Source organism: Dermacentor silvarum, unplaced genomic scaffold (genome assembly GCF_013339745.2).
Source record: "Dermacentor silvarum isolate Dsil-2018 unplaced genomic scaffold, BIME_Dsil_1.4 Seq6916, whole genome shotgun sequence".
Lineage (NCBI taxonomy): Eukaryota > Metazoa > Arthropoda > Arachnida > Ixodida > Ixodidae > Dermacentor > Dermacentor silvarum.
In genome coordinates this window covers 9,272-21,378 of record NW_023606637.1, presented here as the reverse complement: position 1 = coordinate 21,378, position 12,107 = coordinate 9,272, and the positions used below count along the sequence as shown (strand labels likewise).

The following is a 12,107-nucleotide window of genomic DNA, read 5'->3' as shown; positions in this document are numbered from 1 at the left end:
GACCGATACGGCCACAAGTGAAGCATATGTCCTGTCGTCTGGAGTGCGCCAGTCAGCCGGGTTGCGAAGCCACGGGGGGCATTCACGTTTCGAGGCGCGTGGCAGAGGTGGACGAAACGTAGTCAGCCGATTAATGGAGCAGACGTTGGTCACGCCAACGTTGCCAATTCCTGGCGTACGACGGTCTGGATCAGGGAAACGGTGGCCGGCAATTGTCGGAGCCAAGGGTTGTGGTTTGGCATGAGATGGAGCGGATCGATTTCACGCCGGATGATGTGGACGATGTCATCAAGAGCGATTGGGCGTAGGCAGACTGCGGAGGTCTTCGCAGGTGGACGTAGCCGCCGTGTTTGGTGATGCGGGGGAATGGGTGGGCAATGCGACGGCTCTTTGGCCTCTTCAAATCGCCGGCATTGGGTAAGGAATGGGTGTACAGTAGAACCAATCCTTAAACACAAGGAGGTGAAAGGCATCATCTGCTATGCCCTTAATGACATGTGCCACTTTATATCAGCTTCGGACACTCCTCAGATCCACCTTGCGGCACAGAGCGAGCACATCTTGAATGTATGTGAGTAGGACTCGGTGCACTCTGGACACGCGAAGCGAGGTCTTTTTGAGAGTCGCGCGCTGACGTCCCAACAGGCCTGCCAAACAAATCCGTGAGCTGTCTGTTTACAAATGTCCCAGGTGGTAATTCTTCCTCATGGGTCTGAAACCCGACGCGTGCCGTCCCAGCGCGAGATAGAATATCAAATTAGCCACATGGCGGTCTGGTTTCCAGTGGTTGCTCTTGCTCACCCCCTCATAAAGTTGAGAGCCAATCTTCCACATCCGGTTTGTCAGTGCCGAAAAAGAGCCGGGGTCACGCGGTTGTGCCAGAATGACGGTTGGCGTGGGGGCCGACGAGCCCGAAGCATCCCTCGCCTTGAGCTGGCATGGTAGATGCAGCCAAGGAGCGCCCGCTGCGTAAATCCTCTTGTCCTTGAGCCCGCACCTCCACCAAAAATGTTACGGGGAAAGAAGCAAGAAATATTTACACTGTATTTACAAGTATGGCAGCGGCTGACAAGATCATAGCTCGCGAAGTCCAGAGCGTCGTCTTCTTCAAGTCATGACCAAACGTCTTCTTCGTCGCTCTGTAACAATATCATCATTCACGAATTGCCATATCTTGTAATCTTTTTTTATGTGACCTCTAGTTTTGTACTTACCTGTATCTAGCATTTATGTTTTTTATTGTTATCCTAATACTACTTGCTTTTGTATTTGACCCCCTCTTACACAATGCTCTGATGAGGCCTGTGAGGTATTTGTAAATAAATAAAATAGTAAATGAAATTGATAATCAATCCTTGAACACTTTGATTTGAGATAAGAGTATATTCAATTTGCATCCGAAACTTCTAATGTGGTTTAGCCTTTCCAGTTCTCACTACATTTCTAAACAAACATTTCAAGCACTCTGGATACCTGTACTTCAAAAACTAGGATAGCACCTCTGCCTACGCCACTGCCGGTCAAACCAACCGAAAATAACAATATATATAAGGCAATCCTGCACAGTGCATGGCCTAAACACACATTTAAGCACTATGACAATATAGCCGATAATGTGTTGATGTTTTCAACAGTCAGCATTGAGAGACATGCATACCTCAGTTCAAGGCCGATAGCCAACGTTATTTAACTATTTCCAGTTCACATAGGAGGGCAAGTTAGGGGCGCGATTTTGTACGCGTTCCAAAATGGAACGGAGGCGGTTCGTTCTTTACGTCACGAAATAGGCGGTCCGCCATGTTCGCGAGGACGAGAGGAAGCAAAGAGCCAATGAGCGAAGTGGACGCCTGCGTCACGCTTTTGACGTCTGCTTGGGGACCGTATAACATACTTAGAAGCGTTTCTAACATGTTGAGAAATATCTGGCTATTATGAATGAGTAGCAAAATGTGTTGGTGTTGCTTTTCAAAGATTCAGTTTGGAATGCGGAACGAGTTAAACAAATTATTGCGGTTAATGTCTTGAAATGGCGCTAGGTGGTGTCGCAATTTTGCGAAACGTTTAGTGGTGGCGCTATCCACTACCCCGTTTCAAGCAATGCTTGTATGCATGTCTCCACCACTATTAAAATTCAAACGGCGCGAGTTTTGAAGCGGTTGGTTCGGTCGAGCCGTTACGTGCGGAGAGCCATGTAGGAAAACGTGCCGGCTTCTGCACCCGTTATGGGACCGCGCGTTTCCGAGGGCCAGCGGGAGACGGTGCTCGCTTTTATGGAGCCGCATCTCCAGCTGGCTTTAAGATCCAGCGAGCTGGGGCCGGGCTTCAGCCTTGTCGACCGACGACGGCTGTGGCAGCAGCTGGCCGACGTGCTGAACGCGGAAGGGCCCGTTGTGAAAACGGTCGACCAGTGGAGGAAGCAGCAGGTCTACGAGGCCCGCCGCGATGCTACCGCTATAGCCCAAGAGCAAATGTGAGTGACCGTCGAATGGTCCGGGCGATTTGTCCTTCGACATTGGTGTGTATTTTCAGAAGCACTGGAGGGGGTCGCGCACCCGGCTTCCGGGGCCGAGTGCTCCAGCTGACGGGCGCGGTCCGCTTCCGTGGCGTCACCGACCTACCCTACCAAGAGGTAAGCACACTGCCGGCGTAATATCATGCGTTCCTGAACGGTGCCGACTTAGAGTTTGCCATTATCTGTAAGTGGTACCTTTAGCAGAACGCGACACTGTTGGTGAACAGGAAAATAGCGTCGGAAGCTTTAGGTTGGTAGATCCTTCGGTGTCATTTTACGTGAAGGACATAAATATTATTTATGCTCTGTTATCATAAGTGAATCATGAATCTGGAAAACAAGCCAACTTTTGATGTAAATAAGAAATATGCGCTGTATTAAGGACTCGGTATCCTATCTTGCCAACGATCAACAGCCGGGCAAAAGGTTGGTTGGCCCTGAAAAGGGTTGTTTGGTGGTAAGAGATGAATTTGAGTAGATGACTGAAAAGTAGTTCCAACAGGTCCTTGTCTGCCCAAACGAAGAGGGCATAGCTTGTACATGACGCGTGACACTGCCAAAGGATGCCATCAGGCCAGTGGCTCTTCAACAGAGAGAGAGAGAGAGAAATCACTTTTTTTTATTCTGTGATAAAAAATGCATCAGTGCCCCGAGTCCAGGGCGTCGCTTGCGGCATGCTTCAGCGCTAGGCCGATGAAGTCCCCAAGGAATCGTTGGTCGTGAAGGGTGGTTGCGGCGGTCAGCCACTCGGAGGAAGGGGTAGAAGGTTTGGGTAAGGGGGGTAGTTTTGGATGGCATTGCCATAGGATATGTGATGTGTTAGGAGGATAGACACTACAGTGGCTACAGCGAGGGAGGTGGGCAATTGTTGTGCACGTTGCAATTCTTGACAACAACAGCTTCCAGCGATGAGCTGGTTGCGAGTAATCAGCAACTCATATGAACAATTCCACCACAATTATTCATTTCAGGTGCTGCGAAGGATCGAACAATCCATCACCCGGCTCGCCATCGCGGCAGAGAGGACGGCAGCGGCTCAGGAGGGCATACTGGAGAAGGTGCGCTCCCTGGCACTAGTCGTAGCTGGCCACCTGCAACAAGAAAGGAGGAATTAATTTATTGTTTATTTTCACCTATTCAATTTCATTTTAGTCATTTATTGTTTTATGAGTTCAATTTATCTTGTTTATTTATTGTTCTTTGAGTTTTATATCTTCACTTTCATTTTATGCACTTATTGTTGCTTCATTTTGAGTTTTACTGTTTAAGTTTCATTGTTGCCTTGTATGAGTAATGCAGGAGGATTTTTTGGACGAAAGGTGTAATGCGTGCACCCATTTTTGTATCGTAGTATTTTCCTCTTTCTATTTATACTAATCCAGCTGCAACGCCAGCGTGCTTTCTTTTATTTACACATTTCGAAGACACTGGAATCATTACAAGTAGTTGTCGATTTCTGTGTATGGGTTTTGTACTGTGATATTTATATTGCTTCACTATGTTTTGTAGCTTACTGCACTCATTATGAAGTGTTACCGCATAGTGTTTGCACTGTGATATTTTCATTTCGGCACAGTGATGCTAAGGTACAACTACAATGTGGTCTTTTTTCAGAGCACCAAACTAGTCACTCTGCAAGTTGCATAGTTTCACAAATGAAAATGGCCATCATCATTGCACCACGCCGGTGATTGGTTTCCTCTAGTTTTCGTTCCAAGTGAGCAAGAATAAGTTTTAAGTGTAACACGTTCTGGGTGCTGTGAGATTGCAGAGCTAATTATTCATGTTGTATGTAATTTATGTTTCATCACAGCTGGCAAGTGCACTCACCTTTCTACAATTATGATTCACCTGTTCTTTAGCATCACACTGCAATTGCTGTCGAAAAATGAATGCTTCTGGTCAGTGACTCATAACACTGAGAAGGGAATGGACATACCTGTCAAAGTCATACTTTCTTGCAAGGTCACTTAAATGTAACTGCAAGTTTTATTTGCCGTGGTGAATACGAATTGTGTGATGCTCATGTTGCAATGTTCTCACATGCTTTGCTACGTGTAGCATGCTGTATGTACAAGGTTCACGATGTACAGAGGTCAACACTCATGTCTAGAACACACTTGCGAGGGCCAAAGTAGCCACCTAAGCTTAAGCCGACCACCAGGTCGATAAAAATCAATGGGAACTGTACATTTAGTCACGCAAGCTCACATACAGCAGATTTTGTGCCACATGTCGTCATCAGATTCGCCAGCGCAGTCCTGCAAACATGATTTGCGCGTTCTAGAGATGTGTGTTGGCCTCTGTACTTGTCGTCATACCATGTAATAAAGTTGACCTTTGTATTTTTTGTGCTTTCACGTTAATTTACGTCTACCCATTTAGACATGATGTGACGAGTATAATGTCACAACACTCAGTGCTAGATTTTTTCTTTTGTGGTTGAATCCGCATTCATTACGCTTTACTTGCTTGCCTCGTCTGCGTATTCATGCTTGCATGGAAGTTTTCATACACCTAGCACAAGAGGTGGCTAGCAAGCATATTGCATCGTTCCTACTAATGTACACCGAGCGCCCGAATGCACAGGATGTGGCGGTTGTGATCATTCTGGTGTGTTTTATGAAAATTATGCAAACCTGTGCAAGAGTGTCCGAGGTTTATGCAAACCTTGGAGCCTCTTGCACAGTGAAGAGGGTACAATTGTTTCCGAGTCCACGGCTGTGGCATTCTTTTTGAAGGATTTTTGTATAACTTTACTTCGTTTGTGTTTAAATTATCATAATCTGTCGGATGTTTTGATTTGGAAACATTGACCATCCGTATGGAGGGGTACTTGGTGTGTATACAAGTTCTTTAATGTATTTTCCACTGTACAAACACAGCCTTGTGATAGCCTAGGGGCATTGCAATTTGTATAAATAAATTATGTATGTGTTATGAAAGCTCACCATTCCTGTGACATCAATATTCCTGTGACTATCAACAAAGTTGTTACCAACTAAAGTGCTCTGCCCTAGTTAGGGGTACACATTACGAATACTTACCAAGCAGAGACTCGCCAGGCTGCAGTTGTGTGGCGAGGCGCGTACACAGTGGATTATGCTGCCACATCCAAGAGTCGTGGCCCGAATCAGGGAGCCGGAGGTCCACAACAAGGATGCAAAGTTCCGAGTTGCACACCTGCAATGAGGAGCAATACAAAATAGCGCTGCAGATATGCTCAAAATCCCTTTTAGCCATTCATATGCAGAAAACAATACATACATTTACGCTGGTATAAGCAGCTACACTGTTTCACTCATAGGCGTGCACAGGGTTTCGCATTTGGTGCCCTTTGTGCGCACGCCTATGGTTTGCACTAAGTGATCGCTAAATGAAAACTTGGGGCACGAAATTGCGCAAGAACATCCATACACGCCAAATCCAGCCCATGCAATGGTTGTAAGTACTTCCCTGTTCAAAATGCTTCCATCGTATCTTCCCTATAGTGTATCGATTTTTGCTACGACTGCTGCCCATGTTCCTAAATACCTCCAAAATGCACAACTCCATTGTGTATGCACGCCAGAACGAAAACACAATTTTGGTACGGCAAACGGCTCATGCACAGAAACACATGGCACTCATCATTACCGCTGACATGTCAGACTTCAACGAGCTCGTACACAGTTCCCCGCATGTCCTCTTTTAATCGTTACATTACTAGTTATGCCAGCTTGGGCATTAAACTGAACAATTGCTACTATGGGCGAGTAAAAATGGCGACTACAGTTTGAAGTAAAACATTCCAACGGTACTTACGACTATGACGTTGAGGGCGTAATAACCCTTTCTCGACATGAAGCTCGCCGTGTCGGCCGGGCTGAGTCCCTCTGGCTTCATAACGGCGATCAACGTGCCGTCGACGCACGCTAGCACGCCTGGAATGGCACCGCGTCGCGCAAACGCCTCCTTTGCCTCATCCTTGGCAGCCGGTGTCAATGAAAAGTCCACCAACTTTCTCCGGGCAGACACGGAAATGATGGCCTCCGTCACCTCCTGGATGGTGTTGCTCGCGGCCGGCTGCGCCATGCCTATTTGCTCCTCGCGACCAACGCTCCTCCGGAAGCTTCCAGTGCCGAAAAATCGCAGCGCGCACAACACCTTCCTTTCTGTGGAAAGGCCACTGGCTCGCTGGCATCCAATGATGGAGTCAAGCTCGTCGCACAAGCGACGCACTGTTCGTTTGGACAGACGAAAATATTGCCGGAACTCTTCCTCCGTCAACTCTTTAAATGCATCATCTACGTCGGCATCGTCTCTGCGCGACTGCAGCAGCCGCACAGGCGACACGAAAAGACACGGCAGAGAAAGAAAACGCCATTTTCTCCAACTGTTGGGATTCCCGATTTGGATTGAACCGGATACGAAAGAGGCTAACTGTCCCAAGCGCTTACGTTTTAATCCAATCCAAGTCGTCTGGCAGCCGTTCTAATCCGTTCTATCGAAACGGACGGACTCGGCAACCGTTCCGTTGCGTTCGTCCGTTAGCAGACGACACGGAATGATTGACAGCAGCAAGACGTCACGGTTCACGTCACAATTGACGTCATGGCGTTCGTCACGGTTCAAATTGACCAATCGTGTGCGGCTCGATGGAACGGAACGCCTCCGTTCCATTTTGGAACGCGTACAAAATCGCACCCTAGGTTACCATAAATGATGAGGTGTGTTAACATGCACAAAGCAGAGCGAGCATTAGAAAAATGTGGACGAGAAGGCAGTCACAGAAAAACTGAAGCACAGAGTGGAATTTATGCATTGCAAAAGGAGATAATCATCGTAAACTTATCATAGGTGTGACAGCACAAGGGTATATGCCACAGCAGAGTGCACTTCGCATGTTGGCTGCTGCCGATACATTTTTTCACAAGTACATGAATTAGTATTAATTCTTGTTCAGCAGTAGTACAACATGACAGTGCACCAAGAACTGACAAAGCGGCAGCAGACAGCAATGAAGTCCATTTAAGTCTACAATCAAAAATTACGTACTACTATCTGCCCAGGCATATGCCATAGAAACCAAATTAATTTTGACCACTCATTCACATTTGGTGTCCAAGCGCCTAATTTTAGTGTTTCAGTGTCCAATATGACTGAGTGCACAAGGAACTAAAAATTGAACGAATGAATTAATGAATGCTTTTATTTTTTTATTTAAAATCTGTAAGTGCCAGCAGCAATGAATTCGATTCACTTTAATGAATGCTCCTCTGTGCTTAGCCTGTTTAAAATGCATTGCCTTTACACCCACCCCCTCGAAATGCTTTGAAAGAATACTAAAAAGAAAACTAAGTTGCGCTATATTTGCAAATCCAGCTTCTACAATGCCCAAAAAGCCGCTCATACCATGATCAGAGGCTTGTGTAGCCAGAAAAGGAGCAACAACTAAAGACGAGTGGATTCGTCGCATTAAGGCTCCCACAGGTGCTCGCCGCGACTCCATGAATTTCGACGTTGACACCTCAAGCGTAGTTAATTTTTGATCAGCAAAGAAGAACTACACTGCATTCTAAAACAGCTGAAGACCAAACTTAGCCAGTTTGGAGAACTTAACTGCATCACAATAGCCCAAATATTCACAAGAAAATACTTTGAAATTCGTTTCGCTACAGTGTCATGACAACACCGCAATTCCAGTGCAAAATTTTTTTTTAATGGAAGTTTGGCTTTCATTTCCTTCTTTTAGTAATCAACCACTTCCCACGAAATTATTGACGATAGAGTTTTGGAAGAATGCTTCATCAGTTTATGCTGACTTGATGTTTTGCTTGAGTGCCCCTTTGAGCAGGAGACACTGTGGAATGATGCAGCATTAGATATGACATGTGAAGCCTCTAAATAAGTGGCTGCTTTGACTGTCGGAGCACGTTCGAAGCTGTACAAAAGTTGTCAGACATGGCTGATGATTCAACAACTAGTATGCTGCAGTGGTCGCCGAACCATACTGCGCGTCTCCTGCTTCATCATCCTGTGATTTACTGAGTAGCAATCCAAATGAGTGCGCGCCCATTCCACAAAACGTTCCATACTCACCCTCCCCCCTGGAAAGTGTTGTACTGTGCCACTGCGCAGGGCTTGCCGTTCCAGTCGGGAGCCAGTCGCTGCTCCACTTGGACGTAGAAGCAGTCCATGTCAACAAGCACCACCGCGCGGTGTCGAGGTGTGGGTGCAGTCGCCATGGCCTTTGCGGCTGCATTTTATCGTCATCACCATCAACCTACTTATGTCAACTGCATGACAAAGGCCTCGCCCAGTGAACCCCTCTTGCGCATGCTGACCCTATCTTATGCTGGGAAATTTATTAATTTCATCACACCTAGTTCTTTTGTTATCCTCTACTGCACTCGCCTTCTCTTGGCACCCATTCTGTAACTCTAATACACTCATCTTAGGACCTCGTGAACGATGGAATGTAAAACGGTAGGTGTAATGTCGAGAGAGAGGAAGACATCGGCGTCGATGAGAGAGGAAGCAGGGGTGGCCGATATTCTAGTTGACATTACAAGAGGGAGAAATGAAGCTGGGCAGGACATGAAATGTGTAAAGTGGACAAACAGTGGCATTCCATGCAAACAGACGAGAAGGTAAGCAAAGGAGTGGATATCAAAGATTGAAGCAACAACCAGGTGACAGTATTAAGATTACCTGACTAAACCACAGGTGGTAAGATTAAGTGCTTACTTAGGCTGCCGATGTTGGCACTCTCAAATTTGCAGGTTTTCGGTTTTTTCTGATTTTCCCTCACTCTTTTTATGATAATTCCCTGGCAGTCTATGACACTGGAGGTTTGGGCTCAAGAAAAAAAAATTGTAGTTTATAGCCTGCCAGGTCACTGTGCCAGCCCATAATTTTCAACAACGGCTTACAACCTGCAAGTTGTAAATCAGGTGGGATGCACTGCAAGATTTGGCTCAACCATGCATTCCATGAGAGACCAACCACTTGGCAAGGCATGCCCTCACAACACCAGCAAAAGAAACCACTGTTCGTTGATTGTGTAAGTTTAGTTGAAAATTTCACTTATTTCAGTCATACCGCTTGCTTTGCCCTCCACTGCAGGTACCAATTTCCCTGATTCAAAGCAATGAAAGTGAAAATTCCTTGTTCTCTCACTGAATTTTCAGCAACTCACATGATAAATTCCAAGAAAATTTCAGATTTTCCTCTTATACTAGACACCCTGTTATTTGCACAGATTTTTGTGCAAAAATTACTAGAGGGAACTCTTCCCCTGCTCTGTATGGGAGCTGCGTGTGCATTGTGGTTAAACAAGCAAGGGAACCGCCATGGAATTTGCCCAAACTTTGTCTACTGGCTTCAAATGGCGTTGTGACTTTGCAACTTGATCATTTGTAACGAAATACTGTGTTATATATGCAACATTTTGCAATGATTATGCACGTGCACAGAAGCATATTTAAGACTTAGAGATTGACTCCAACCAAATAAGGAAATTTACTAGCCCGACATTTCGGAACCAATTCAGCTCCTTCTTCAGGGGGTATTCTTCGGAGGTGGCGGTGTGCCGCTTTTAAAAGGTCCGTCGTAACTCTTAATCAATTTTCCCAACCAGACAGGTAATTCTGTCGAAATGTTTAGCTAGAAGCATATTTCCTTAACATGTTTAGAAAAATGGGATTTCTTGGTAATTTAGAAAATTAATGCATTAATGTTTGTGCAGAAGGAATGTCTGCAGCGAGAAGCCAGGAAAATTAGATAAATCTGTTTACTAATCATCATTGTTATGGTAGCTAAACAACTGCAGCACCCCAGAGCTCTCTATAGTAATTTCAATGGGAAATGAAAGCATTTATTCAAATATAGGTCAACCTTTTTTTTTTCTTCTTTTAGACATTGTTATCTAAGATGAGCTATTGACCTTATATTCGTGACCAAAGGATCTCGACCTATATTCGTGAAGAAAGCTAGCAAAAGTACCGAGCAAACAGAGTTCCTCCGTCACGCTCGCTGTAGAGCCAGTTTTGAGATTATATCCATGATAGCTTTAGGAAATGCTGCATATCCTATGCACTCTACAGCACCAAGGACGCCTGCAAAGCAACAAACGCGGGCAACTTCTCTGGCAGTACCGACGAGGATGCAGCTTGTGGCCTCAAGTAGCAAGATTTAGTAGCCGAGCTTATGGTAAATAAAGGCGTGTTGTGTTCCAAGTTTATCATTTATCTAAGAGACAGGAGTCGACCTATATTCAAATTATAAATGTTTTATTCCTCGGCAAGTTCAATATATAGGAGTCAACCTATATTCCTGTTCGACTTATTTCCGAGTAAATAAGGTATACGCTTTTCTGTATGCTGTTGCAAACTGGCTCTTCATATTTAGCTGGATGTGGAATCAGCAGCTTCGACTAGCCTTAACCAGATGCCGCAATTGTCTGAGCACGCGGAGTGCACAAGCTTTGTAGTTAGACATGTTGCTTTGTGTGTCACAAACTTGCGACTCTAAGGTGAAAAAATATCTGTAAAAACCTTTTACTAAGGCATACGACATCAGTAAGAAGGAGCAAATGTTTGTTCAACACTTACCCATTCTGGTGCACGAGAAAGTTTTTCATCAAAATATATGGAAGCCACTACTTGAAAGAATACGCTCGGCACCGTGACATTTAGTTAGCCTCCAGAGCCCGTATTCACAAAAACGCTCTTACACTGGAATTGTTCACAGGAGGAAATTCCAGCCAATCCTAATACTTTACATTACAGGTACTTACTCATGGTCATACTCCAGTCTACTCATGCTAGTAACAACTTACTCACTTTCATACCCCTTTCTACTCACCCCCTTCATCACCCACTCACACCTTTAACCCTGTAATGCCCAATGTATCATATATGCTATGCCGAGTTTGATGCCTCAAAATGCCAATTGAAGTGCGAGAAACCTAATGCAAAGCCCATAGTTACGTCTTTATTATGCTGGAGTGAAGTTTCCCCCCCAGCAGTGGACAGTGTAACAAACCATTTTCTAATTAATTAATACAGTAATGAAGTTATAATTGAAGAACATTTTTTTTCCCCTGCTATTGTACTCTTCATGGCCAGAAATAAACGCCAACAATTTGTTCCAATTTTCTTTGATGTGGAACTGTGTTTGGCCATTACAGGGTTAAAATAAGTGAGTACGCCGACCTATGCAGGATGTTCAGCAAAGGTGGCCAGGCAAAGGCAAACAGCACTTACAAACTAAAAGCTTTGTGGATTCTGCCCAGCCGCCTCTGCACTGTTTAAAAGCTCTGAGGGGATGTGTTGTCCGCACAAACCAGTTAACTATCGCAACGTATTCCATGGGTGCAACCACGATGCTGCCAGAACCCAATAAGACTCACATATAAGACATAACTTTTTCTGTATGTTCAGTTGCAGCTCATTGTGCCCAAATGTGATTTCTTCTTGAGCAAACATTGTGCCCACTCTTTCCAAATAAATTTAGTTTTGAGCTTCGTCAATTTTGTGGCTTACGTGTTTACGTCTCTCTCAAACACAACCAGAATTGTTTGACTCGGAAGTTTACAGTCGTATTGACGCTG

At 45.1% G+C, this 12,107-nt stretch overlaps 1 protein-coding gene across 1 annotated transcript; it reads left to right on the top strand.

Annotated features, from left to right (window-relative positions):
- The first annotated feature begins 2,222 nt into the window (after positions 1 to 2,222).
- Positions 2,223 to 5,564, top strand: LOC125941950 (uncharacterized). The gene is made up of 3 exons (XM_049659830.1): positions 2,223 to 2,470; positions 2,530 to 2,629; positions 3,484 to 5,564. Exons 1-3 carry the CDS (start codon positions 2,223 to 2,225, stop codon positions 3,625 to 3,627), a joined length of 492 nt encoding a protein of 163 aa, XP_049515787.1. The 3' UTR covers positions 3,628 to 5,564.
- Positions 5,565 to 12,107: the final 6,543 nt, after the last annotated feature.

Bases quoted from the DNA above. Each gene is read 5' to 3' on its own strand.
- LOC125941950 (XM_049659830.1), top strand. From the start codon at position 2,223: ATGGGACCGCGCGTTTCCGAGGGCCAGCGGGAGACGGTGCTCGCTTTT. The intron at 2,471-2,529 runs GTGAGTGACCGT...GTGTATTTTCAG, and splicing joins GCTATAGCCCAAGAGCAAAT to AAGCACTGGAGGGGGTCGCG. The intron at 2,630-3,483 runs GTAAGCACACTG...TATTCATTTCAG, and splicing joins CCGACCTACCCTACCAAGAG to GTGCTGCGAAGGATCGAACA.